The sequence below is a fragment of the Xenopus laevis genome, chromosome 9_10L (assembly GCF_017654675.1).
Source record: "Xenopus laevis strain J_2021 chromosome 9_10L, Xenopus_laevis_v10.1, whole genome shotgun sequence".
NCBI lineage: Eukaryota > Metazoa > Chordata > Amphibia > Anura > Pipidae > Xenopus > Xenopus laevis.
The window spans coordinates 109,900,268-109,927,353 of record NC_054387.1 but is presented as its reverse complement, the minus strand read 5'-3'; the positions used below and the strand labels follow the sequence as shown (position 1 = coordinate 109,927,353).

At 40.2% G+C, this 27,086-nt stretch overlaps 1 protein-coding gene across 4 annotated transcripts in view; it reads left to right on the top strand.

Annotated features, from left to right (window-relative positions):
* Positions 1-27,086, top strand: part of trrap.L (transformation/transcription domain-associated protein L homeolog) — a 132,337-nt gene that overhangs the window by 35,651 nt on the left and 69,600 nt on the right. For all 4 annotated transcript variants that reach the window (XM_041575843.1, XM_041575844.1, XM_041575846.1 and 1 more), the window contains exons 32-48: positions 2,321-2,440; positions 2,526-2,645; positions 3,457-3,627; positions 3,734-3,915; positions 3,993-4,191; positions 4,637-4,765; positions 4,949-5,215; positions 5,905-6,111; positions 8,156-8,311; positions 8,573-8,707; positions 8,884-8,994; positions 11,054-11,200; positions 14,329-14,542; positions 20,697-20,822; positions 22,135-22,281; positions 22,471-22,673; positions 22,839-22,960. In XM_041575843.1, coding sequence (XP_041431777.1) covers positions 2,321-2,440; positions 2,526-2,645; positions 3,457-3,627; positions 3,734-3,915; positions 3,993-4,191; positions 4,637-4,765; positions 4,949-5,215; positions 5,905-6,111; positions 8,156-8,311; positions 8,573-8,707; positions 8,884-8,994; positions 11,054-11,200; positions 14,329-14,542; positions 20,697-20,822; positions 22,135-22,281; positions 22,471-22,673; positions 22,839-22,960 — 2,756 coding nt within the window. The remainder of the gene's footprint in view (positions 1-2,320; positions 2,441-2,525; positions 2,646-3,456; positions 3,628-3,733; positions 3,916-3,992; positions 4,192-4,636; positions 4,766-4,948; positions 5,216-5,904; positions 6,112-8,155; positions 8,312-8,572; positions 8,708-8,883; positions 8,995-11,053; positions 11,201-14,328; positions 14,543-20,696; positions 20,823-22,134; positions 22,282-22,470; positions 22,674-22,838; positions 22,961-27,086) is intronic.

Here is a 27,086-nt window from a genome sequence, read left to right as displayed (position 1 = left end):
CCCCCATGGCTACACAGCAGCTTGTTTGTATAAACTATAGTAGAGTTTCTGAAGCATCACATCGGTTTTAACAGTGCAGCGCAACAATACATTATATTTTCATTACTCTAAAAGACATTCTTTTGGTGTTGTGGTTCCTTTAATGAAAAGCTAGTTACTGAGGTTTCCCAGCATTCCTACTCACAACTGCAATTTGGGCTATACGCTATGCAGATGGCAGCTGCTCTATGCCGCAATCCCATAAAGAGAGCCTTGTCTCCCCCTTGGTTTGTATGCTCACACCCATTGACTCCTATCCAGACAGTCACCTATTTAATAAAGAGCATAGGGAAACCACTTTCTCCTATAGTCCCATTATTGATTTAAACTCTATGGATGGGTTTAGTCCAGCTTAACATTTCTAAACTACCTGCATGGTCCGTACAACTATAAGTTTGCACTTAGTATCACTATATGTTTGCATGGATGTTAGTCATGTGGTCCTCTTCAGTGGTCTACAAAGACAAAAGGTAGGAATGGATACACCTGTACTTTTCATCACTTTTACCCTTCCGCAAGCAGAACTCTTACAATTCCCTCTCTTTGGTCTAGCCTGCCGTGGAAGGGGTAGAGGTGAGATATTGAGAAGATGTTGTCATGGTGTCTTATTATATGTCCCTCTCTCTATCTGCTCCTACTTAGAAGGTGTAATGTGTTGTGCAAAAGGTCCACATGCCTTCAAGTGCTGTGTACAGTCATTCAGTGTTTGGTTTTTTTTGTTAGCTGTTGTATTAACCAATCAGGTTGCATGGCTTGTTTGTACTGGCGAGTTTTTGGCTACTACAAGTAGTAATACTATAAGGGTCCTGGATACGAAGCAGAGGGCGGCACACTGGTTATCCATTCCTATTTCCGTCCAAAATAAAACTGCACACATATGCATATATTTGCCATACAACTATTTTCTTTTCAACCCTCCCCTAAATCCAATCTAACCCTGTTCCTGATTGAAATGGAAACATTTTCTGCAATATTCCTCGTCTGGCTTCAGAGAAAAAGTCATCCCATGTAATTTCAGATCTGCATTTTTCACTCCAGGAAATGGATTTCTTCATATATTGTAAATCCAGATAATATTCCTGCTTTCTCAGTAGCAAAGTTGTTTTATTAAACCAATTCCGGCCTGTGCAGCGGGGTAGCAATATGATTTACACCAATTGCTACAGGGAAACGCAGGCTCTTTCTGATGGAAATGTTTTCGGGGAAATTAAAAAAAAAAAAAAAGAGAAAAAAAACTGACAATGACTTTTTTTGTTTGTAATTTGTGTGATTCCCCCCTCTTTTTATACCATATAAATCTGGTGTTTTATATCACGGCAACAATACACTTAGCCCTAAAATATTTCCAAGAATTAGACCTTTTTTATTCATTGCCACTTTTCAGAAATATTAGGAGATGAATTTACAATTATTTCCCTCTTGCATTTTCCCCCTGCTTCTGTTAACTTGTTACCCACTTTAAATTTTAGGCTTAATACACAGGTAGTGTGTGTTCTCAGTCCATACGGAATTGCTCCACATAATATATCATCACCTATAGCCCTTGTATTTTGTTCTAATTCCATTAAAAAGACTGTAGGGTGTGTGACAATGCAGCTGGTAGAGATTCCCACATTTAGTATTAGCAGGGACATACCTGTATAGAAAGAGACCCATTGGTCCTGCAGCTTTTGGACTGACTTGCAAATCACTTAAATGTACCATTTATGACCCCATTGGACTGGTCATTTTTTCCTAGCTTCTTGCAATGGATCTATAAACCCTATGGGAGGCAATATGGAGCTTGTGGCCACTCTGCATTAAATCAATGTCTCCTTAGGCAACTGCAGCCATATCTTTACATAATTGTTGAAAAATATCTATTCCAATTGTTATATTTCCATCTGGCAAATATATAGGGATAATGTAAATACAAAGGTAATCTGACCCTTAAAATAAGAGATTTGTCTATTAAACAGAAAAAAATCCCACTTTTGCTTCCAAAATGGGCTCTCACACAAAGGTATTGCAGCTTTGCTCCAGTGCAGTAATCCACAGCAGCCAATGAGCATTTAGCTTTGTTCATTTTAGAGTAGTTAGAGTAATACCTGCTTGATTGGTATTGGTAACTGCTCTGTTGGAAAGTTCCGCCTTTGTGTGAATCAACTACTAATGTTCTGAAGACCACTAATGCCAACTTGCAATTTTCAATCTTAGGGTGCCAATTAGAGTTGATATTTAGAAGTATGCATGACTCCCATGTTCTATAACATGCTGGTCTCTCTCTATATATATCTAATAGGAAATGAAGATATGCTCAGCAATAATAAACCTGTTCCACCTGATTCCCGCGGCTCCGCAAACGCTGGTGAAGCCGTTGCTGGAAGTGGTTATGAAAACGGAACGAGCCATGTTAATTGAGGTACATTGACTTGGAAGATCTAGTCATGACTAATTACAATGTGAATGTAGAGCTCATGTAAATACTCACTCCCTTTATTTCACAGGCTGGAAGTCCATTCAGAGAGCCACTCATTAAGTTTCTAACACGCCATCCTTCTCAGACTGTGGAGCTCTTTATGATGGAAGCTACCTTGAATGACCCACAGTGGAGTCGAATGTTTATGGTATGAAATATCCCATTATTACATAATTATTGCTTCCTTTGAGTAACTATGGCTAATAGTGATGTGTGGGTTCACCACTGGTTGGGTGGGTTAGGTGTGGGTCACACTTCTCCACTGCTCTCAAAGTCTTGGAAACAGAGGCACTCACAAAAGAAGCGTAAAGAGCAAGAAGATGCTTGTATTGCGGGTTAGGGTTGAGTGCAAGTTAAGGCTTTATGGATTAGGGTCTGGTGTGGGTTGAGTTTTTCCAGACGCGCATATCACTAATAGGTAAGCTATATAGTGAATAAAGTACCCACTCTGGTAAAATATAAGGATATTGTAAGTTACCAAGAAGTTCTATGACCATATAAACACAAGGCCGAAGGTCGTGGAACTCCGAGATGACCTCTAATATCCTCATCTTTTGCAACAAGGGGTACTTTATATATTATTATACACAAGTTTCAGTGAGTCATGTGACCGAAATGTCATCACTAAACTCTGATTATAACCGATGACATCACTAAGCACCCGTTTATAAGGATATCATTTACAGGATGGTCATGGCTCTTGGGTATTGTAATGCTGTTTCCTTGGGTAAAGTTGTGACATTTGGTTTTTATGTTTGAATCAGATGTAATTAAGTCAGTATGGTTTGCAGCATTGTAGGCTGCAAAGGGCCTGTATTTTCTTTATTGTTTTTTCACATTGGGTCGAAAATGGTACCCACCTTGACAGATATCTGACTGGCTAGATAATCTAAAATCTGAGCATCATAGATCATCATTTTCTATTTCTTCATTTATTTGTTTATTTATTTTACTCTCAGAGCTTTCTGAAACATAAGGATGCCAAACCTTTACGGGACGTGCTTGCTGCTAACCCAAACCGCTTTATCACCCTTTTGTTGCCTGGTGTGACTCAAACTGCTGCGAGGCCAGGATCCCCTAGCACTGGTACCTCCACCATGAGACTTGATCTTCAGTTCCAAGCTGTCAAGGTATGGCGAGTTTTTGAGCACACCAAACATTTGCTTTTGAAAAGCGGGAGCTTTTATAAATCAGGCATTTACTATAAACCACAATCATTTATGATTTGCTTTGTAGATAATCAGCATTATAGTTAAGAATGATGACAGCTGGCTGGCCAACCAGCACTCGCTCGTGAGCCACTTGCGCCGCGTGTGGGTGAGCGAAGCATTCCAAGAGCGCCATCGTAAGGAGAACATGGTGGCAACAAACTGGAAGGAGCCAAAGCTGCTGGCTTACTGCCTCCTAAACTATTGCAAGTAAGGCTTTGTTATTGTCGAATGATTTTAAAAATGACTTGGTGCCTTGTACCTCTATAACACACAGTCTTTTATAGGCGCAATTTCGGGGACATCGAATTGCTGTTTCAGTTACTCCGTGCCTTCAGTGGCCGCTTCCTCTGCAATATGACTTTCCTAAAGGAGTACATGGAGGAGGAGATTCCTAAAACTTACAACATTGCTCAGAAAAGGGCCCTCTTTTTCCGCTTTGTCGAATTCAGCGATCCCAACTTTGGAGATGAGCTTAAAGCCAAGGTGATTTAAGGGCACACAATTGGTCTGCAGAATAATAGTCCTGTATGGAGAGAGATTGTTAGGCATGAAAGCACAGAGGTACAGGGATGATTTGTTTTCACAAATCCATGTACCGTCCTCCTGTGACTGTGGTAAAAGGCGTGTCCAAGTACTTTTGAACTGAAACTTCTAGTTGTTTGGACCTGGGAGTTGTAATTACGCTGAATTTGGAGGTCTGCTGGTTGTCAGGCACTGCAACTGACCAGGAAGTGAGAAGTGCAAAAGAAAATAACTCTAGTTTCATACTCGAGTCAATAGCAAGTTCTGTTTGGTGGCTGTTGCCCGTTAGTATCTTAGTTTCCTGCTTTAGAAGACATGTGATGTCTCCAAAATCCAAGGATCCAACACTCTATGGTTGGTTCTGCAATGCAGAATTGTCCGTAATATCTCTGCTTATTCTTTTCAGGTTCTGCAGCATATTCTCAACCCAGCATTTTTGTACAGCTTTGAGAAAAATGAAGGGGAGCAGCTTTTAGGACCCCCAAACCCTGAAGGAGACAATCAAGAAAGCATTACCAGTGTATTCATCACCAAGGTATTAACACCAATAATAGGCTTCAGAGCTGGGAGAATATCCTCACTATCTTCAATACTGCCATTACATCCTCCCTTTATAGCCTTTTGTGATATGGTTGCTGTTTTTGTATACCTTAGTTAGCACAACACTGGTGTATTACCACATCAGAGACTCTTAACTTCCTTCTGTCCTTTATTCTAGGTTCTTGACCCCGAAAAACAGACGGACATGCTGGACTCGCTTCGGATTTACCTCTTGCAGTTTGCCACTCTCCTGGTGGAACACGCACCGCATCACATTCACGACAACAACAAAAACCGCAACAGCAAACTGAGACGCCTTATGACTTTTGCTTGGCCTTGTCTCCTATCCAAAGCCTGTGTAGACCCAGCTTGCAAGTACAGCGGCCACCTTCTTCTAGCTCACATTATATCTAAGTTTGCAATACATAAGAAGATTGTGTTACAGGTACTGTATGGCTCTATGCAAATAATTTTTATTTTTTGCTCCCCATCTTGCCTACCTTTCTCATTGCTACCCTTGCTATGGTATCTCTGGAATAGCAAGATAGATTGTTATACTGACAATATTGTCACACGTGATGTAACCTGTTACTATGTAGATATACTTGGGATAGTCCTAATGTAGGGATGCACCGAATCCCCGAATCCTACGTGAAAGATTCGTCCGAATACCAAACTGAACCCTAATTTGCATATGCATCTGAAGGGGAAAAATGTTTTACTTCCTTGTTTTCTGACAAAAAGTCACGTGATTTCCCTCCCCTAATTTGCATATGCAAATTAGGGTTCAGATTCGGTTCAGGCTGGCAGAAGGATTCGGCCGAATCCTGCTGAAAAAGGCCTAATCCTGGCCGAATCCCGAACCGAATCCTGGATTCGGTGCATCCCTATCCTAATGTCATTCAGGGAATATGGATCACAGTTGTGCCATATTTTAAACAGAAGAAGGAGATAATATTTCAGATCTCAAATACATGATGTTTGGATGTATTTGAGATCCGAAATATAATCTCCTTCTTCTGTAATTAAAACAGATCTCTTATTTGGTTTTTCTATATTTGTCATATTGAAAGTTAGATTTAATAGGCTTCTTTGAATAGTTTGATGTTTATACCCTGTTGTTTTGTCTCACAGGTCTTTCACAGCCTCCTGAAAGCTCACGCTATGGAAGCACGGGTTATTGTTCGCCAAGCAATGGCAATTCTGACACCTGCCGTGCCAGCAAGAATGGAGGATGGCCACCAAATGCTGACACATTGGACACGGAAAATAATTGTAGAGGAAGGCCACACCGTTCCTCAGCTTGTGCACATTCTGCATTTAATCGTGCAGCATTTTAAGGTAAGGTTACATTTTCTGTTCCACTCTAGGTGTGTCTTATTGTAAGGTCCCTGGCACCTCTTGTTCTTACAAATCGATGAATTAGGTTTGCACACTTGTTCAAAAACACAGGTGGTATGCAAAAAAGTTTCCGGTCTATCTAAATACAAATAAAGTATTCAATCCCTGTTGGCGAATAAAGGCTGTACTACAAGGATCTGGGGGTCCAGCAGTAACCAAGAAGATTCAGATGGCACACACATAGCAAAATGTGCTTAAACCTTGTGATTTATTTGGATCTCTGCACAATGTTTCAGGGGATCAACCCCCTTTATCAGTGCTCTTGATAAAGGGGGTTGATCCCCTGAAACGTTGTGCGGAGATCCAAATAAATCACAAAGTTTAAGCACATTTTGCTATGTGTGTGCCATCTGAATCTTCTTGGTTACTGCTGTATACATGGAACTGTTGAGCAGCAAAGTTCCCAGATATAGAGCATCACTGAAACGTGACCCACAGAGTTCGGATTTTATTGAAGGATCTGGGTGTCCAATTATATGATCTGTATTAAACACAACCACTTTGTTAAGGACTTAAACCCCCAGATACTTGACCAGAATTTTAAGTTTTATCAAATTATAACTTATTGCTTTTGACCAGCATCATTAAAAAAGTACCCTAACCCATAAAAACAAACAAAAATAGTGAAGATTGAATCAAGGGGCATAAATAAAATCAGATTCTGCAGATGAACTTACTCCTTTAGATTGAATGATAAATTTGCATATACAGTGAAGGATTTAATTGTTGTGATTCCGCTCCTTGTCATGCTTTTTGCCTTGTATGTTCGATGGTGCTATGTATAAATGTTTCATTATACCATGTATGTATAGATGCTTTTTGACTAAGACATTGGAGTGTATTTTATATTTATTCTACATAAAGAAACTTTTTTTTGTGTTTTTGAACAAGTTTATATGAGTGTGTGAAACTATTTCATAGATTCGTATGTATCTTGTTACTCGATGTGGGGGTAACTTTTGGTTCCTGCACCTCAAATCTAATCCTGCTAAACATTTTTCTAATTGGTTTGCCCTCCATTTATTTTCTATTTTTGTATACCTCTTTTTCTTAGCCAGCTGCTGCCATAAGTGCATTCTGGTATTCCTTTTTAACAACTAATGATTAATGTAGAAGTTTGGAGTTATATATTTTAAAGTACACATTCACCGAAATGGCGGGTGGGGCTGATACATCGGGATGCATAAAACCACCCAGTAACATCACTAATCAGTGTTGGATGTCAGGCGTGTCCATAAGATCTCAATAATAATCATGTAGACTATACATATATTTATTTCAGTTAGGAACTTGAACGTATAATTTTTCTGTAAAGTGCTGTTAAGGAGCCACAGCGCTGTACAATGCATAAAAGTACCACCAACACACCAACACACCAACACACCAACACACCAACACACCAACACACCAACACACCAACACACCAACACACCACACACCAACACACCACACACCACACACCACACACCACACACAACACACACCACACACCACACACACGAAAAATGGAACACACAACCATAAGTAAGTAGTGAAACCTGGGTGCCAGTCCATGGAAATAAAAAAAAAAAAAAAAAAAAAAAAAAAAAAGTATACGCGGTGAAGCCCAATCACAAAATAAAGAGCTTAAGTGCTATGTGTTTAAGACACAGTGGGAAGGATGTCCCTGCCCCGTAGAGCTTACAGTCTAAGTCTAAACTTACTTTTTACATAGACATTTACCCATTAATGATCCTTACAGTCCAGATAGTTCAGCAAGTGTAGATGAACAGTATAACTCTTGAACAAGGTTTCCATAATTATTGTTTATTTATTCTCAAGCCACTTGAAATTGTTGCTGCCGGGTGTCTATTTCTTAGCCAAATTGGGGAAACCGGAATAACAGTGGTGGGAAGAAAGTCTTGGCTTGATTCCCACTCCAGCTCCATATAATCTGTATTTTTCTGTTTTAACCTGGGCATATGGTTTTATTTCCTGCCTTCAGGTTTACTATCCAGTGCGCCACAACCTGGTTCAGCATATGGTGAGTGCCATGCAGCGGCTCGGATTTACCCCCAGTGTCACCATCGAGCAGAGGAAGTTGGCCGTTGACCTTGCAGAAGTGGTTATCAAATGGGAATTGCAGCGTATTAAAGACCAGGTACAAATTACTGTCTTTTCAAAATTTCTGCTATAGGTTATTTTCCCAATTATAAACCCTTGGTAAAGTAACCATTGCACTTAATGCTTAGAATAAGGGTGGCCCAGGTAACGAAGCCCTAAAATTTTTCATTTTTCTAGAAAGATGGGTTCATGATTTGCTATATAGAGCCCTAACAAGTTAATATTAAGGTGGACTTTGCCTTTAAATATCCACTTTTAAAATAAGATATCTTGTGTAAATTCCTTCTTCTTCCTTTAGCCGGATTCTGACATGGATCCAAACGGCAGCGGGGAAGGTGGGAGCTCTGTAGCCGGTGGTGTAAAAAGGGGCCTCGCTGTGGATGGCGGCCAGGATGTGAAGCGTTTCAGGACAACCACTGGAGGAATAAGTACTGTAAGCATCTTGTTTTGTTTTAAGTCTCCCTTCTTCATATAGAGATCAATATCTGCATATGTGGTGTGTGTGTGTATATGTATAGATTTGTATATTTATATATAATGCAATTTATTTACCACAAATATCAAGTTATTTATTGCGTTATTTTTGTTTTTTATATATTTCTTACCCAGGTTTTTGGACGCACCCAGGCACTTCCAGGGCCAGATACTGCGCTTTCCAAGGCCATTGAAAAGCAACACACGGACACAGTGGTCAATTTCCTGATTAGGATAGCCTGTCAGGTACTGAAACCCTCAAGTAATATATATATATATATATATATATATATATATATATATATATATATATATATATATATATATATATATATATATATATATATATATATATATATATATATATATATATATATATATATATATATATATATATATATATATATATATATATATAGAGCACACTACTCTGCATGTGCACCAGGCTGTTACCTGCATTTCAGGGGACCAGAAAAAAATTAGGTAAAATCCAGGAAAATGTAAAATCAGGGAAATGTGTTAAAGTAACTTTTTCTTCAAGAATTTAAAGGATATAAACACAGGAGTCGGTTTTAATTTGAGATTCCATATTTACTGTGTTAATAACAAGGGTTAAACATTGCAGTGCTAATGTTACACTATGGGGGGCATGTGCAGGATTCTCTGTCAGTCACATACACAACCTAAAGCAATAAATGATTGGTGCAGGACTGTATAAGGGACAGATTAATTGCAATTGACCATTTACAGACAGAACCAAGGCAAAATATACATCTGGTTCGTATACTAAACCTCTATTTTAAAAATAATAACATTCATAGAGGAAAAAAAGCAGTTTTTGAGTACATCAGGACAAAATTTGATGTAAAATCTGGGAAGACATTGCTTAAAATCAGGGAAATGCACCCATTGAAATGCATTATAAAGTTGGTGGGACCACAAAAAAAAATGTAAAATGTGGGAAACCTAAAATCAGGGTACTTAAAAGTACATTATGAGAATACAATTGATGGGATAGAGTTCTTTCATTTGCGGCCATGCATGTAGAAAACCTAATTTAGCTGTTTTTCATTGGTCAAATATAAAATGATGGGAAACCATGCTACTTGTACAGTGAGGCCACAGACTCCTTTTAGGGGATTATGTAACAATCGGATGGCTATGGGAAATAAGATTGTTGGCAGCCAGTCTGAGACAACAAAAGCTGCCTATGATCGACACTAACACTGTAAGGCAGGTATCATATTGGACTTTTCAAATAAAAATTCCTGTTGTACCTGGCAGCTCTAGTATCTGTCATACGCAGAACCTGGAGGTTGGGGCCAGTGGTCATATTCCATGGAATAACGCCATCTTTATAGAAGCTAGGAAAGAAGGAGGAAAAGAATAATATTTTTTATTAGTGCTAACAGTTTCCCTGCTGTGGTCCAGTTATCCTTTTTTTATGTTAAGGGGAGAGATTATTAAAAGATATAATACAAAGATGTCTGTGGAGGTCTTGGTCATGCTGTGGGCCATAACTCTCTTGAAGGACTTTGCCCAGCCTGCAGGCCCCCAGTAAAGGTGTTGTCGGCCTTAAAATACGTTTTGTATCTGTCCCACTTGTGTGGTAGTTCAAAGGTGTTGGACTAACCAACTGTGTGTATAACCCTTTACGTACCAGCTGCCTGGGGCTCATAACGTTCTATCATTTCCATCAATGGGAATAGTGTTTCGAGTGTTTCTTCTTCATTTATTTCTTAAAGCAAGTGGAATGTTACATATTTTATTTCTTTTTACTTTATTTATGAACTTTCAAAAAGCAGGAAAGTGCATCTGATTTATACATGAATAAAAGTGCTACGGAACAGGCTATACGTCAAAGGAAAGAGAATGAGATTTGGAACTTGGCTTATATAATACACCGTGACAATAGTCACTTAAAGGGGAAGTAAAGGCAGAGAGAACGTGTGCTGGTTTGATGCTGTACTTTCAAAAGAAAGGACTTTGTAATATGCATTAATATTTCTTCTTTATGGTTTTAATAGCAGAACGTTTTTATCCTCCAGACATGTTGGTAAGGACAAATTGCGGTCCCATGCCTGCTTATTTCCCATTGCTTCTCATTACTTTCACTAGTCGGCATGGTTGCTGATCCTCTTTTCTTGCAAAAGAAGTGCAACTTGTCCTGGATACATTTTCTATTTTTTTTTTAAAATAACACAGCAATGGGGAGATCAGACATAGATGAAGGTAACCATGAACTGCAGATGAGTTGTAAATTCCACATGTACATTCTTCTGTACTCTTGATGCCATTTGTGCAGGTTAACGACAATTCCAACACTGCCGGCTCTCCGGGAGAACTGCTGTCCCGCCGCTGTGTCAGCCTCCTGAAGACTGCTCTCCGTCCTGACATGTGGCCCAAATCGGAACTAAAACTGCAATGGTTTGATAAGCTGCTCATGACTGTGGTGAGTGTACTTGTTCTACAAAACCTGGAAACGTGTGTGTGAGCCTTTTCATTCTTCTTTGCACGTGGATGTGAAAATTAATTAAAATCTGCTCACTAAAATCTTGCTGTTACAGGCTTAATGGAACTTTAAAGGGATCCTGTCATCGGAAAACATATTTTTTTTCAAAACGCATCAGTTAATAGTGCTACTCCAGCAGAATTCTGCACTGAAATCCATTCCTCAAAAGAGCAAACAGATTTTTTTATATTCAATTTTGAAATCTGACATGGGGCTAGACATTTTGTCAATTTCCCAGCTGCCCCTGGTCATGTGACTTGTGCCTGCACTTTAGGAGAGAAATGCTTTCTGGCAGGCTGCTGTTTTTCCTTCTCAATGTAACTGAATGTGTTTCAGTGGGACATGGTTTTTTACTATTGAGTGTTGTTCTTAGATCTACCAGGCAGCTGTTATCTTGTGTTGGGGAGCTGCTATCTGGTTACCTTCCCATTGTTCTTTTGTTTGGCTGCTGGGGGGGAAAGGGAGGGGCTGATATCACTCTAACTTGCAGTACAGCAGTAAAGAGTGACTGAAGTTTATCAGAGCACAAGTCACATGACTTGGGGCAGCTGGGAAATTGACAATATGTTTAGCCCCATGTCAGATTTCAAAATTGAATATAAAAAAACCTGTTTGCTCTTTTGAGAAATGGATTTCGGTGCAGAATTCTGCTGGAGCAGCACTATTAACTGATTCATTTTGAAAAATTTTTTTTCCCATGACAGTATCCCTTTAAATGGCTGCACCTGTGGCTGCTTTGTAGCCAGTTTCTTTAGAATTTCTTAAGGAAGCATACATTTCAATATTAGGCATGCACCAAATCCACATTTTCTGAATTTGGGCAAATGCCCAATCTTCCTTAAAAGATTTGGCTGAATCCCAAACCAAATTTACATATGCGCCAAATCCACTAAGGATTTGGTACAATACTGAACCGAATCCAAACCCTGATTTGCATATTCAAATTAGGGTCAGGAAGGGCCACAGAGAACTGTGTGCGTGGTGCATGGTCAATTGTTTTACTTGTGTGATGAAAACGTACAGAATTTTATGTATTTGGATTTGGTTCGGCCAGGATCTTGGATATGGCTGAATCTGGATCGTACTGAAAAAGGCAGACCGTATCCTGGATTCGGTACATCCTTAATGCTAATGAGCATTTCAGGCAGGGAAAATATTGGCAATTTAATTGCTTGATATTTAAAGTAACATGATTTTAAGGGTTATGGCACTTAGATTTGTCGGCATATAAATCCTTCCAAAAAAAAAAAAACCCACTAGGATTTGATTCAATCAACCCTATTTTAATATTGAGGAAAGTTGCAGTAAAAGTTATGTTACAATACCGGCTACAAGAAGACTTTGCCCAGCAGTACAAAGCCCTTAGTGGTCGTTTAAAAGGTAATAAAATTATACTATCATAAAAATTGAAAATGTAATATAATCATTTTAAATATAATCCGTTCAAAATTCTGCACCGTCTCGAAAATAAGATAATCTCTACTATCCTCCTGTTGGCAATCTGTCTCCCTTCAGTCAGTTTAAGGTTTAATACATTGTGTAAGCAAAGGGCAGCACATTCAGTGTATTTGACCTAACTAGAAATCAAAATCTGACTGAATTTTCATTTTTGCAATGCTGCCCTGTTCTGCTATTGACAACATTTCTTCATCAGCTTGGGGGACGCAGGAACAGTGGGTATAGGTGGTACCACTAGGCGGCAGGACAACACAGAATGATAAAAACGACCTCTTCTGCCGGCTATACTCCCAGACAGGCAAAGCTAGCATTAGTTTTTGTTGTGTCCTACAGGAGACTAGGATGTTTGATGACAGTCAATGCATGAGCCCTTAAAGAAATGATTTCCATATAGTTAGCTCTTTACTTTCCGACACTGTAAGCACAATACATGACCCATGGTTACCTACTCTGCAGTAAAGAACACTCGCCCGTTAAGTCTTATTTAATCTTTTTTTTTTTTTTATTATAATTTTGGATAAAACTTTACTGCAAATCATAATTACAGCACTCAAAAATCCCCCATGCAAATGCCATTCATCCATATTCCTAAATGGATGTTATTATTCATCTGATGCTAATTAATTAAGCTCTGCTACATTAATAACCATCACTCGTGTCCAAAGTCTAAAAAAACTGTACGTGAAACAGGTAGAGAGCTTTTATCTCGGTGTGAGATCCCCTAAGCCACAGTGCATAATGAGCTGCTTCTTGTTGTTGCCTGATATTCTGACAAGCAGAGGAAGGAAGGACTTTTTCTTTTTTTGAAAATGTAAAATAGATGGCACAACGTGGCATATCAAAGGCGGTAGCTCTCCAAGCCCCAAAAAATCTTATTTTAGAGTTACAGGTTAATTATTTTCCAGCTGCAAATGTATTAGGTTTTTGGTAGGTGTTCACCAAATCTAGTATTCGATATTCGGCATTTTTCAGCAGGATTCAGATTTACTCGCAAAACGACAAAGTAAAAACCACGCACGGTTCTTTTTTTCCCCTTTAAATATGCATATGCAAATTTGGATTGGGATTCAGTTCGGTATTTGGCCGAATCTTTCACAAAGTATTCGGTAGTTCGACCGAATCCCAAAATAGTGGATTCACTGCATCCCTAGTTTAGGGTTTCCAAAATATGTTTCCTGCATAAGAAATAGTGTTTGCCGTATAGTGTAAGAATGAGTGCAACGTATGTAGGTCTTGCTTCTCAGACAGAGTTTGCTGCTCACTATTCCTGTAGAATTTTACAAGTAAGCTATTGTACAACATTGGCTGTATCTTGGGTATTTTCCTCTTGCATGCATAGATGACTGCAAGGAGCCCATATATATGCTACACAGATCTGGCTGCTGCCTGCCACAGCTCTTCGCTACCCAAAACATAAGGTCCCAGGCTAGAGTGCTAACGGTTCCCCTCTGGGGCACCTTTTTTATGCCATGTGTATTTTGAGGTTTGCTTGCAGTAATTTTGCATGAAATAGGTAAACAGTTCACTAACTGGCAGACTGGCAGACTTTGAGAAGACATTTCAAACCTTCAGTATGATGATATGAACTTTTTTCTCCCTGTATCTTCCAGGAGCAGCCCAACCAAGCAAACTTTGCTAACATCTGCACAGGCCTAGAGGTACTAAGTTTCCTGCTCACCGTGCTCCAGAATCCAGCCATTCTCAGCAGCTTCAAACCTCTACAGAGGGGAATCTCCGCCTGCATGACCTGCGGGAACACCAAGGTTCTCCGTGCTGTACATACGCTGCTATCCCGACTCATGAGCATCTTCCCTACTGAGCCAAGTATGTACCCATACATTCAGAACCACTTGCCTAACTTTGGGAAAGCAGATTTAGTCTTGGGATCTGCAACAATTACACTGAGCAGTGCTCATGTTGGCACTGTAAAGAAAGCTATGTTTAAAGCGATTCTGGCGTGATTTTTATGGTGAATTACACTGTTTACACTGCAAATAATTCACTCTACAATATAATTGTAATTCCTAAACCAGCAAGTGTATTTTTTTAGTTGTAATATTGGTGTGTAGGCAGCCTTTTTAGGTAATTGCCTGGTCATGTGCTTTCAGAAAGAGCCAGCACTTTAGGATGGAACTGCTGTCTGGCAGGCTGTTGTTTCTTGGACTCAATGTTACTGAATGTGTCGCAGTGGGACCTGGATTTTTACTTTTGAGTGCTGTTCTTGGATCTATTAGGGAGCTTTTATCTTGTGTTAGGGAGATGCTATCTGGTTACCTTCCCATTGTTCTGTTGTTAGGCTGCTGGGGGGAGGGGAAGGGGGTGATATCACTCCAACTTGCAGTACAGCAGTAAAGAGTGACTGAAGTTTGCAACTCACATGACTGGGGGCAGTTTGGAAACTGACAATATGTCTAGACCCATGTCACATTTCAAAATTAAATGCGCTTTTGAGATGATTTTCATTGCAGAACTCTCATCACTATTAACTCGTTTTGCAAAAAAATGTTTTCCCATGAAAGTATCCTTTTAAAATTCATGTTTAGCTATGTGTGTTTAAGATACTAAATACTTGTTATATGTTTGCCTTTTTGTAGCTCTACCATGTCTCCTGTAAAAGGGTGGAAGAGATCCTGAAATGAGGCAAGCAGTGCCCTCAGTGGTCACATCCCTTGAATAAAATTTAAGTATGATGTAGACAGTGACAATTTGCAATACTGGGTCCAATTTAATCCTAGCAACCAGTAAGGAATAGATTGGAAAATAAATAGGAGAGGACCTGAATAAAAAGTTAACAATAAAATTGTAGCCTCACAGAGTATTGGTTGCTAGGGTCAGTGACCCTCAATAAGCATATAGTATTTTAAATTGCAAACTGGATTGATGCAGAACTCAAATAAAGCAAACAATTAAAAAGAATTGAAAATCTGCCCCAGGTAATGTAGCTCTCATACTATTAAAAAGAAAGACCATAAAGCCTAGGCCCCAACAATTATATTGTATTGCATTGCCATTTTTTTTTTTTAAAAAAGTGAAAAGCAATAATTGTAGTAATTGTTTACAAGTGTTTCCATTCAGTATCAGGGAAAACCCGCCTGCTGATCTCCATTTGTTGCCGGATGGTAACTCCCATTATCTTTAGCACGGCAACAGATGGAGCCATTAAAACCTGCACTACCTTTTAATAAAAACTCTTGTTTTATGATTCACTCGTTGATAACATCTTTTTTTTTCCTGTAATTCTCAGCTGGAAAGCAGTTTAGTTGACAGAGGAAGGTACAAAAACCTACATGAGATGCATCTCTGTTGGTAGTTCAAATCCATTTTCTGCTGGGGGGGAAAAAAAGCAATTTTTCAGTTGTTAAAAATCCTTAACCTCCCTGTGAAAAGCAAAAGAAATTGAGTGTGAAAAAGCCAAAGTTTCCCCGCGCAGAAGTGATTTTCCCTGCGGGTTATTGCGAGGCATCTATCATTACAAATAACCATTATCGTTAATTACCTCTCAGGATTAAGCCACCGTGTTTGTTTTTATTTTGGCTGTTGGCTCTGTACGGATTAGACGTACCTTTGGGGTCAGGAAGAATTCCACTCGCTTATTATACTGAGCTGAACTCAGGTTCAACTAACCGCAGCGTTCACAGAGAGAGAATCCATGAGACATGTCAATAAGCACATTGTTTGCAAGGACATCAAGGTTTTTTTTTTCTTGTTTGTTTCTCAATTCAGTGAAATGTTCTTATGTCTAATAGATTCAGGTTGTGGAAATAAAAGCAGTATCCTGGCGTTTGCCTTATACTCGGCAAATAGTGTCGAATGACATAAAACTCTTCATCCATTTTGTACGTTCCTGTCGTTTCTTGCTGACAAAGTCTTAAAATATCTACATTTGGTGGCAGGCTTAAAGGGATTCTGTCAGGATTTTATGATGTAGTTTCTATTCCAAAATTCCACTGTTTACACTGCAAATAATTAACAATATAAAATTAAATTCCTAGCCCAACAAGAGTTTTTTTTATATTTTTATTTTTTATTTTTTTGTTGTAATATTGATGTGTAAGCAGCCATCTCAGGTCACTGTGTGAGTCATGTGCTTTCAGAAAGAGCCAGTGCTGCACTATGGAACTGCTTTCTGGCAGGCTATTGTTTCTCCTACTCACTGTAACTGAAGGAGTCGCAGTGGGATATGTATTTTTACTATTGAGTGCTGTTCTTATATCTACCAGGGAGCTGTTATCTGTTTACCTTCCAATTGTTCTGTTGATGGGCTGCTGGGAGGGAAGGGAGGGGGCAATATCACTCCAACTAGTTAGAGGACATTAGACAAATAGCAAGGGACCTTTTTACCCATAAAGTGGATCACCGTACCAGAGGCCACCCCTTTAGACTAGAAGAAAAGAACTTTCATTTGAAGCAACGTAGAGGGTTCTTCACAGTCAGGACAGTGAGGTTGTGGAATGCACTGCCGGGTGATGTTGTGATGGCTGATTCAGTTAATGCCTTTAAGAATGGCTTGGATGATTTTTTGGACAGACATAATATCAAAGGCTATTGTGATACTAAACTCTATAGTTAGTATAGGTATGGGTATATAGAATTTATGTGAAGGTATGGAGGGTGTGTGTATGGATGCTGGGTTTTCATTTGGAGGGGTTGAACTTGATGGACTTTGTCTTTTTTCAACCCAATTTAACTATGTAACTTGCAGTGCAGCAGTAAAGAGTAACTGCAGTTTATCAGAGCACAAGTCACATGACTATGGGCACCAGGGAAACTGACAATATGTCTAGCACCATGTCAGATTTCAAAATTAAATATAAAAAAAATCGGTTTGCTCATTCAAAAAACAGATTTCAGTGCAGAATTCTGCTGGAGCAGCACTGTTTATTGGTGCATTTTGAAAAATAACGTTTTCCCATGACAGTATCCCTTTAAGGTGGCCATACACGAGCAGATTTAAGCTGCTGATTCAGGTCCTTTAGATTTGATTTGGCAGCTTATCTGCCCATATACAGGGCCCAGTATCTGGCCAAAAAATTGGCAGATGTCAATCGGGAAGGTTTTATTTCTGATCCAGGGCTGCATAGCCTAGTTAATGTGGTTTTTGCTTTGGTGGCTCCTATTTCTGCCAATGTAATCTGATTATTTGGCCCTAGGGCTGTCTACCATAGCAGGGCATATCACGGGAATGATCCGCTCATTTGGTGAGCTCAGATCTTCTAGCTTTACACACTCACTCTTTGGAGTAAGCACCAGAGTGCTGAAGCCTATCCAGGACCTGTACTTTTAAACCCATAAAACCCATATCTGAATTTACCTCACAGGAATACTAAAGTAATGTCCATATTTGCAGAATGCAATTACTGTATATCTTCTGCATGTGGAACGGACCTTTTTGCAAATTCGCGTTGTGCACAAATTTGCGCAAAAGACTCGCAAATGAGAAGGGTGTTTGCATGATTGCACCCACTGTGCGAGGTTGTTGTGCGCGAAAATTACCTTGACAGTAATTTAAATTCGTGAAACTGTTTTGCAAATATTTTCTCTGCTACCGAAGTCGTGTCGTAACTCAATCGCATACTTTTAAAATTTGCGGTTTTCGCCAAATTTTCTAAAGCTCTTAAGGACATTCGCAGTGTGAAAAAAAAGATGTAATTCTGTTTGCACCACTCTTATCCAGCTTTATAAATATTACCACGCGCAGGGCAAATATTTTCACTGTCCGAATCATTCTGAGCTGTGTGAACTTTATAAATGATCCCCAAAGACTTCTGCAGAAAATATTTATCTCCCTATTAAGGATACACCAAGTCTCTGATTCGGTTCAGCCAAACTCTATAACTTATTGTAGAATTCATATTCAGATGTACTCTTAGGGGCCAATTTAAGAATACTTGAGCGTTTAGACCATGCAAGTGTTCCTAAACTCTTGCATGGTTCCTTCATTTGAATACCTATCTTTTTTTTTTTTTTTTCTCCCCAAACTAAAACCTGCTATGCTTTTTATTTTTTTGGGGAAAAGAAACGATGTGCAGGAAGCCGAGCTTTAGTAATTCTCGGGTGGTTTTAGTAGCAGAATACTCGAGCCCGAAGGCTCAAGCATCCTTAAATTGTTCCCCCTGTGTTCAGAGGAACCAAATCTGGATGCTAAGTGGCTTTAAAGCTTGAGGCAACAATCTTGCATCCTCATGAGGCATTTTTAGGGATTGTGCAGAAATCTGAATATACATTAAATTGTGACTTAATCTCATGTGTCTGGTTTGGTCTTCCGCCTAATCCAAAAATCATGACTGCACATTAAGAAATATTTTAATTGCCATCTTTATTTTTGCTGACAATTTTAAGTCGTTCTGTACACTCAGTTTTTCAGATGCCTATAGTCCCAGTTGTTTATACCTAAGATTTGTGCCTAAGGCTATTTTAGTTACCTGAAGGCAACACAGGAATTATAATGTCTCCATAGCATTGCTCATTGCCCCACTACTTCTGCAGCCCAGCTGAGTGAGCCACAATAGTGTTGACATTAGTTGTTAAGATTTCTGTACAGGTATGGGACCTGTTATCCAGAATGCACGTGATCTGGGGTTTCCGGGTAAGGGATCTTTCCATAATTTGGATCTCCATGATTTATGTCTTCTAAAAATAATTTAAAAGTTAAATAAACCTCCACTAATGTTTAACTATATCTTAGTTGGGATCACGTACAAGGTACTGTTTTATTATTACAGAGAAAAAGGAAATAATAATTAAAATGATTTTATTAAAATAGAGTGGGAGATGGCCTTCCCATAATTTGGAGCATTCTGGATAACAGGTTTCTGCATAATGGATATCATACCTGTATTTCCCTTAAAGCAATCTTATTTGGCTGTAGATGCTTTTCTATACATACAAGAGCCACAGCCCAGGCAGTATGGCTGCATCCACTTATCTATATGTGTGTGTGTATATATCTATCTCTCTCTCTCTCTCTCTCTCTCTCTCTCTCTCTCTCTCTCTCTCTCTCTCTCTATCTCTAATCTCTATCTCTAATCTCTATCTCTAATCTCTATCTCTAATCTCTATCTCTAATCTCTATCTCTAATCTCTATCTCTAATCTCTATCTCTAATCTCTATCTCTAATCTCTATCTCTAATCTCTATCTCTAATCTCTATCTCTAATCTCTATCTCTAATCTCTATCTCTAATCTCTATCTCTAATCTCTATCTCTAATCTCTATCTCTAATCTCTATCTCTATCTCTATCTCTAATCTCTATCTCTAATCTCTATCTCTAATCTCTATCTCTAATCTCTATCTCTAATCTCTATCTCTAATCTCTATCTCTAATCTCTATCTCTAATCTCTATCTCTATCTCTATCTCTAATCTCTATCTCTAATCTCTATCTCTAATCTCTATCCTTCTAATCTCTATCTCTAATCTCTATCTCTAATCTCTATCTCTAATCTCTATCTCTAATCTCTATCTCTAATCTCTATCTCTAATCTCTATCTCTAATCTCTATCTCTAATCTCTATCTCTAATCTCTATCTCTAATCTCTATCTCTAATCTCTATCTCTAATCTCTATCTCTAATCTCTATCTCTAATCTCTATCTCTAATCTCTATCTCTAATCTCTATCTCTAATCTCTATCTCTAATCTCTATCTCTAATCTCTATCTCTAATCTCTATCTCTAATCTCTATCTCTAATCTCTATCTCTAATCTCTATCTCTAATCTCTATCTCTAATCTCTATACTGTGTGTGTATGTATGTGTATATATATGTATGTGTATATATATCTCTAGATATATCTAGATATATCTAGATATATAGATATATATATACACACACACATACATACAGAGAAGGAATATCTAACAATTGGTTTGGAGGGTTTGTAGCCTTTTTTTATGTTCTGATTCATCCAAGCACTCATTGGGGTTGTAAAAAATATATGGATGCTTTTTTAACATGGCAACTTTTCTACATTTCCTTAGGTACATCAAGTGTGGCATCCAAGTATGAAGAGCTGGAGTGCCTCTATGCTGCTGTTGGGAAAGTTATATATGAAGGGCTCACTAATTATGAAAAAGCCACCAACGCAAATCCGTCACAGTTATTTGGTGAGTTTGCCACTCTTTGGATAAAACCGTGCACCAATCAACAGCCTCGTATTTGTTATATTCTACTCGTGCATGCTTTGCGGGTTTCTAAATGATAAAGAATGTGGGAAGTCCATTCTTCTATTGTATTAACCTCTGAAAGACCAAAGGGTTTAAAGCTAATAAGGTGAACAGTCCCAGTCTTAATTAGTAAACACATCAGTCTTTCCAGGTCTCTGCCTTTGGGTTCTTATGAGAGCGAGCGGAGATCTGAGATGATTAGACACTTGTCTCTCACATCGGAGTCTTTGATCCATTTCACTTACAAATTCGCCCGTAGGTATTACTGAAGCATTGATCGACTTTGGTGCCAATCTCCTCCATACATGCTCCTCGGTAGAATTGGTTCTGTCAATAAAACAAGGATCCTAGTGCAACAGGGCTGAGGCAGCACATGGTTTTTAATGCTAGCCGTCTCTCCGTGATCAACACAGACAGATGTAATTTTTACTCAAGGAAATGCCTGTTTGTCAGGTGTCAGGGTGTATTGTGGAAAACACTAAGCAAGACAGTGGTTTAATCAATTTCCCGCAAAGCGGCTCAAGGTCAGGCATGATGGAAAGTGCCGACCTTGCACTTTAAATAATTCAACAATGTTAACAGCATGTTGGCGGAGATCTGCACATGGATTTAATATGAAAGCCTTGTTTATTTACCTTGCTCCCCCCCTCTACTGACCGACAATGGTGCTTAATAAAACATACAGATAAATCGGCTACTTTAAAGTGGACCTGTCACCCAGACACACAAATCTGTATAATAAAAGTCCTTTTCAAATTAAACATGAAATCCAATTTCTATTTTTTCATTAAAGCATTCATAGCTGTTGTAAGCTCACTTAAAAATCTCAGCTGTCAATCAAATATTGTCTGCCCCTCCTCTATGCCTTAAGCAGACAATTACTTTCACTTTCCATTCACCTAGATGTCACTACTCTCCACACATTCCCCCATTCTCTTCACCATTTAATTGTGTAGCCAGTGCATGGGGATGGACATCAGGTCCCCCATTCTGGTGCACAAACAATATTCTGAGATGATACAAGACTTGCCTTAATAAGTGTCCACAAAATGGCTGCTGCCTGCTTGCTATAATTATGAATTCCCAGATTGAAGGAAACAAGATTCAAATAATTTATATAGTGTAATTAAAGTTTATTTTGCTTGACTAATGTGATAAAATAGGATTTTGAATATTTTTTTTGGGTGACGGGTCCCCTTTAACTGCTAGGCAGGAAATACCTGCTAATCCCCCTAATTTTTTTTTTTTATAGGTACATTAATGATTCTGAAGTCGGCCTGCAGCAACAATCCCAGCTATATAGACCGGTTAATATCGGTCTTCATGCGCTCTCTTCAGAAGATGGTGAGGGAACATCTGAACCCCCAGACTACGCCCGGAACTGCAGAAGCCAATCCAGGTAACAGCTGAGGCTACAGATCTCCAGGAAAAGAAGCACAATTCTGCTGCACATTAACAACACGTGTTTTCCTGCATATGGAGTAGTAATCCTTTATGGAAGGCCGGCCAGGAGATTTCAGGGTGGGGATGTGGAAACAGTTTCCTTGTCAGACACCCACTAACTCATTCGGCTTCTTTTCATCTTCAGCTGGCACAAGTGAGCTGGTAATGCTCAGCTTGGATCTGGTGAAGACTCGGCTGGCAGTAATGAGCATGGAAATGAGGAAAAACTTCATCCAAACCATTCTGACTTCCCTCATTGAAAAGTCCCCCGATGCCAAAATTCTTAGAGCCGTCGTTAAAATAGTTGAAGAGTGGCTCAAAAACAACACTCCCATGGCAGCCAATCAGGTGAGCTTTTATTAGCTTGGCCTTCTACGCCAGACACTTTTTCCCTAACATATACTCCAATATTTCAGGCAAGTTTACTTTGCCCTCCTTTCTTTTTTGTATCATTTTCTTGCAGTCATTTATTTGATACTGGTGGCGTGAGTGTAATACATGTTTGTTTCACAGACCCCAACACTTCGGGAAAAATCCATTCTGCTGGTGAAAATGATGACCTATATAGAAAAACGTTTCCCAGAGGACCTTGAACTGAACGCTCAGTTTTTGGACCTTGTAAATTATGTCTACAGGTAATTAGAACTATTAATCAAATCTGTTCCACTGGATACCAGCACCTCCAGTATTTGCTGATACAGAGGGGCCCTTTCATCACTATGGGGAAATTAATAGCTAATCAGTCGGTTCCAGACTTTATCTCATGATGATATGTGCAGTTGCCCGATGCATTTCATTTTGCTATATTTTGTTTCTTTGCATAAAGGGGTGGTTCACTTTTGGTAACTTTTAGTATGTTATAGAATGGCTATTTCTAAACACCTTTTTAATTAGTCTTCATTTTTTTCGTTTCTTTTTTTTTTATAGTTTTTGAATTCTTTGCCTTTTTCTTCTGACCCTTTCCAACTTTCAAATGGGGATCACTGATCTCATCTAAAAACAAATGCTCTGTAAGGCTGCACATTTATTGTTATTGCTACTTTTTATTACTCATTTATTCATACCTCCCAACTGTCCCTTTTTTGGAGGGACAGTCCCTCTTTTGACAGCTCAACCCGCAGTCCCTCATTTGTACTGGAAAGTCCCTATTTTCTCTGCACTGAACAGCCAGAAAAAGAAACAAAGTTTCTCACTTAATTGGCTTTTAGCAGAGAGCCCAGAACAGCTAGCAGGTGCAAATAAAATACTTTGTAACAATTTTGAGACACAAAAACACAGTTTAGATAAGGAGAAATATTTTCAAACTTTCATAACCTGCCAAATTTTGTAAAACAAACATGGTAATTAGGGGGTGTGGTCACAGAAAGGGGTGTGGTCAAAAATTGCTGCGCTACGTGTGGAAAAAAATTTTTTGTCCCTCTTTTTACTTCCAAAATGTTGGGAGGTATGATTTATTACTTATTCAGGCCCTCTCCTATTCATATTCAAAACAGTGCATGGTTGCTAGGATTATTTGGACCCTTGCAACCAGTTTGCTGAGAATGCAGACTAGAAAGCAGCTGATTAAACTCAAAAACCACAAATTATCAAAAATGAAGGCCGATTGCAAGTTCTATAAGTATCATGTTCTACATCAGTGGTCCCCAACCAGTAGCTCATGAGCAACATGTTGCTCTCCAACCCTTTGGATGTTGCTCCCAGTGGCCTCAAAGCAGGTGATTCATTTTGAATTCCAGGCTTGGAGGCAAGTTTTGGTTGTATAAAAACCAGGTGCACTGGCAAACAGAGTCTCAATGTAGGTTGACAATCCACATAGGGACTACCAAATGGCCAATCACAGCACTTATTTGGAACCCCAAGAACATTTTTCATGCTTGTGTTGCTCCCCAACTCCTTTTTCTTCTGAATGTTGCTCACGGGTTCAAAAGGTTGGGGATCCCTGTTCTACATCATACTAAAAGTTAAATTAAAGGTGAACAACCCCTATAAGCAGGGGCAATCCTGGCCCCTCCGCCACCTGAGGCAGCAGCAGTTTCTGCTGCCCCCCCTCCCCTGGAAATTCGCTCTTAAAGTACCAGGAGCAGCATTTTTGCTGCCCCTGGTACCTAGTGGGGCGCTGCCGCCTGAGGCGACAGCCTCAACTCGCCTCATTGGCGAAGCACCCCTGCCTATAAGGAATGAATATTTCTCTGTCGTCTTAGGGGGACACAGGGACCGATGGGGTTAAGCTCCATCCTCCAGGAGGCAGGACACTTGAAGTAATTAAAGGGGCGTGGCCAACGGGCTTTACCCCTCACACTGTACATTCCTATTCAGTTTTTTAAGTGTCCTGCTACCGGGAGGCTGGATCTGCGTTTGACGCTACGTTCAGCTCTGTCTGATACCCGGGGTGAGGCCGAAAAAGCAGGGTTACCTGTTTTTTGTATGGCAGCCCCCTACGTGGTGATACACACCGGGGTCATTCTCTAGCATAAAGCTATACAGACCACCTAGACGTTGCCTGTACTGCAGAAACCAGTACAGAGGGTCTAGCCGGTGTGGGGGGAAAGGTAAGTGGCATTTTACCTGTTAACAGGAACGTTGCCTAACCTTGGTTTCCCCCCCATTGCCACCCCCCCCTCCACTTCCCCCCCCCCCGACCTCCACCGACGCTGCCCTTCTGGGGTGCTGGCCACAGTATCCGCTCTATAGCCTGTGTGTGTTGGGCGCATGGTCCGTCTTCTGTGTCAGAGGATGGAAGCGCTGGTTGTGCACTTACTTGCGCTGAGCCGGGAGCGCCTGAGAGTGGAACGCATATGCGTTCCACCTTCTGATTCTCCGGCGGCCATCTTTTTTCGGCGCGAATTAACGCGCTGGTGCGCATGCGCGCACGTATTGGAACGCATACATGCGTTCCAGGCGGCCATTTTATAGCATACAGCGCAACGATAAGCACGCTACTGACAGGCTCTCCAAGAGAAACACTTTCTGTGATCTACTGGCGATACCCCACACACTATACCTTCATATATAACATGGCAGAAGGTAGGCCAGTGGGAATATTCCCGAGGTCGGGGGGGAAGGTCCCTACTTCAGCACAGGTGAGATACCTTGCTTGTACAAATTGTCAGAATAAGTTTTCAGGGGGCCAGGGGGAGTCGCTGTGCAGGTCTTGCAAGCAGGGGCAGGGTGCAGCCAGCGCCTCAGGGAGTATTCCACCGGCACAAGTGGAAAATTCTCCTAGAAGTGACACAGAGGAACCAAATCCTAGAGTTCCAGTTGAACCTCCGCCCCCTCTATGGGCTGTTCAATTGTCCCAATCCCTAGCATCTCTACAGGGGTTACCTGCCATTGCAGACAACCTAGGAAAGGCTCTAGTCAGACTTAGTCACAAATCCAGTACTAAACGCAAACGGTCAGATGACACAAAAGATGATGATGCCAATTCTACTAGATCTGATGAGTCATCTCCTGAGCGACAATTATTTCATTCTGAAGGTGAAATTGATTCTTCTGGGGCTTCTTCTATGGGTGAGGAAGACTATCAGGATGAGGGCAGAGACCGTGAAAATTTACACGATGTAGACAATATTATCAAGGGCGTGCTTGAGGTACTGAATATTTCTCAAAAGCCCAAACAGACTGATAACGCACCTACGCTATTTAAAAGACAGCATAAATTAACAGTATGCTTTCCAGATAATGAGCAATTACAGAGTTTGATTCAGGAGGAGTGGAATTCCCCCGAACATAAATTTCAAGCTACCAAAAAATTCTCAAAGTCATATCCATTCCCAAAGGAATTGGTGGAAAAATGGTCTAACCCACCGGCAGTTGATGCTCCAGTGTCTAGACTTTCAAAATCCACCACTCTTCCAGTCACTGACTCGGCAGCATTCAAAGACCCTTCGGACAGAAGGCTCGAAGGTTTTCTAAGGGCAATTTACACCTCTGCAGGGTCGACGTTGCGTCCCTGTTTGGCATCAGCATGGGTGTCCAGAGCTATTCAAGCATGGTCTGAGGGCCTAATTAAGGACATTCAGAATGGAACGTCCAGACAAGAATTGTTAACCTCTGCTCAAGCCATAGCTGAGGCCTCTAGTTATCTCTGTGATACCACTTTGGATACATCTCAAATCACGGCGCGCACTTCAGCTTTATCCATTGCAGCACGCAGAACACTGTGGCTCAAAAATTGGTCTGCGGACCTTAGTTACAAAAAGTCATTAACTTCACTGCCCTTTAAAGGTCAACGTCTTTTTGGAGAAGAGCTGGAAAAGATCATCTCGCAAGCAACAGGGGGCAAGAGCACTTTCCTACCACAAGCCAAAAGCAGAGCGGCCGCTTCACATAGAAAGGGGAAATTTTTTCGTGGCCACAGCGGCAGATATACAAGACGTAACAGTTCCCCTCAAAGATCTCACTTTCGACCTAAATCCAACGATAAAGGTCGGCCAACCTGGAAGACCAATAGACCTCACAACAAGCCCTCAGGAGATAAGCCCACGTCAGTCTGACGGGGCATTCCCTCCGGAATCGTTGGACTGGATAGGGGGCAAGTTACTTCGATTCCGGGAGGAATGGACCCGGCATTCTACGGATGCTTGGGTCAAAGAAATTGTGACGGAAGGATATCATCTAGACTTCACAACTGTTCCACCCAGGAGGTTCCTCATGTCCAGAGTACCCCACAACCCTCAGAAGGCAAAAGCCTTTCTACAGTGTATAGACAAGATGGAGAGATCCGGAGTTGTAGTTCCAGTACCCTACACGGAGAGATTC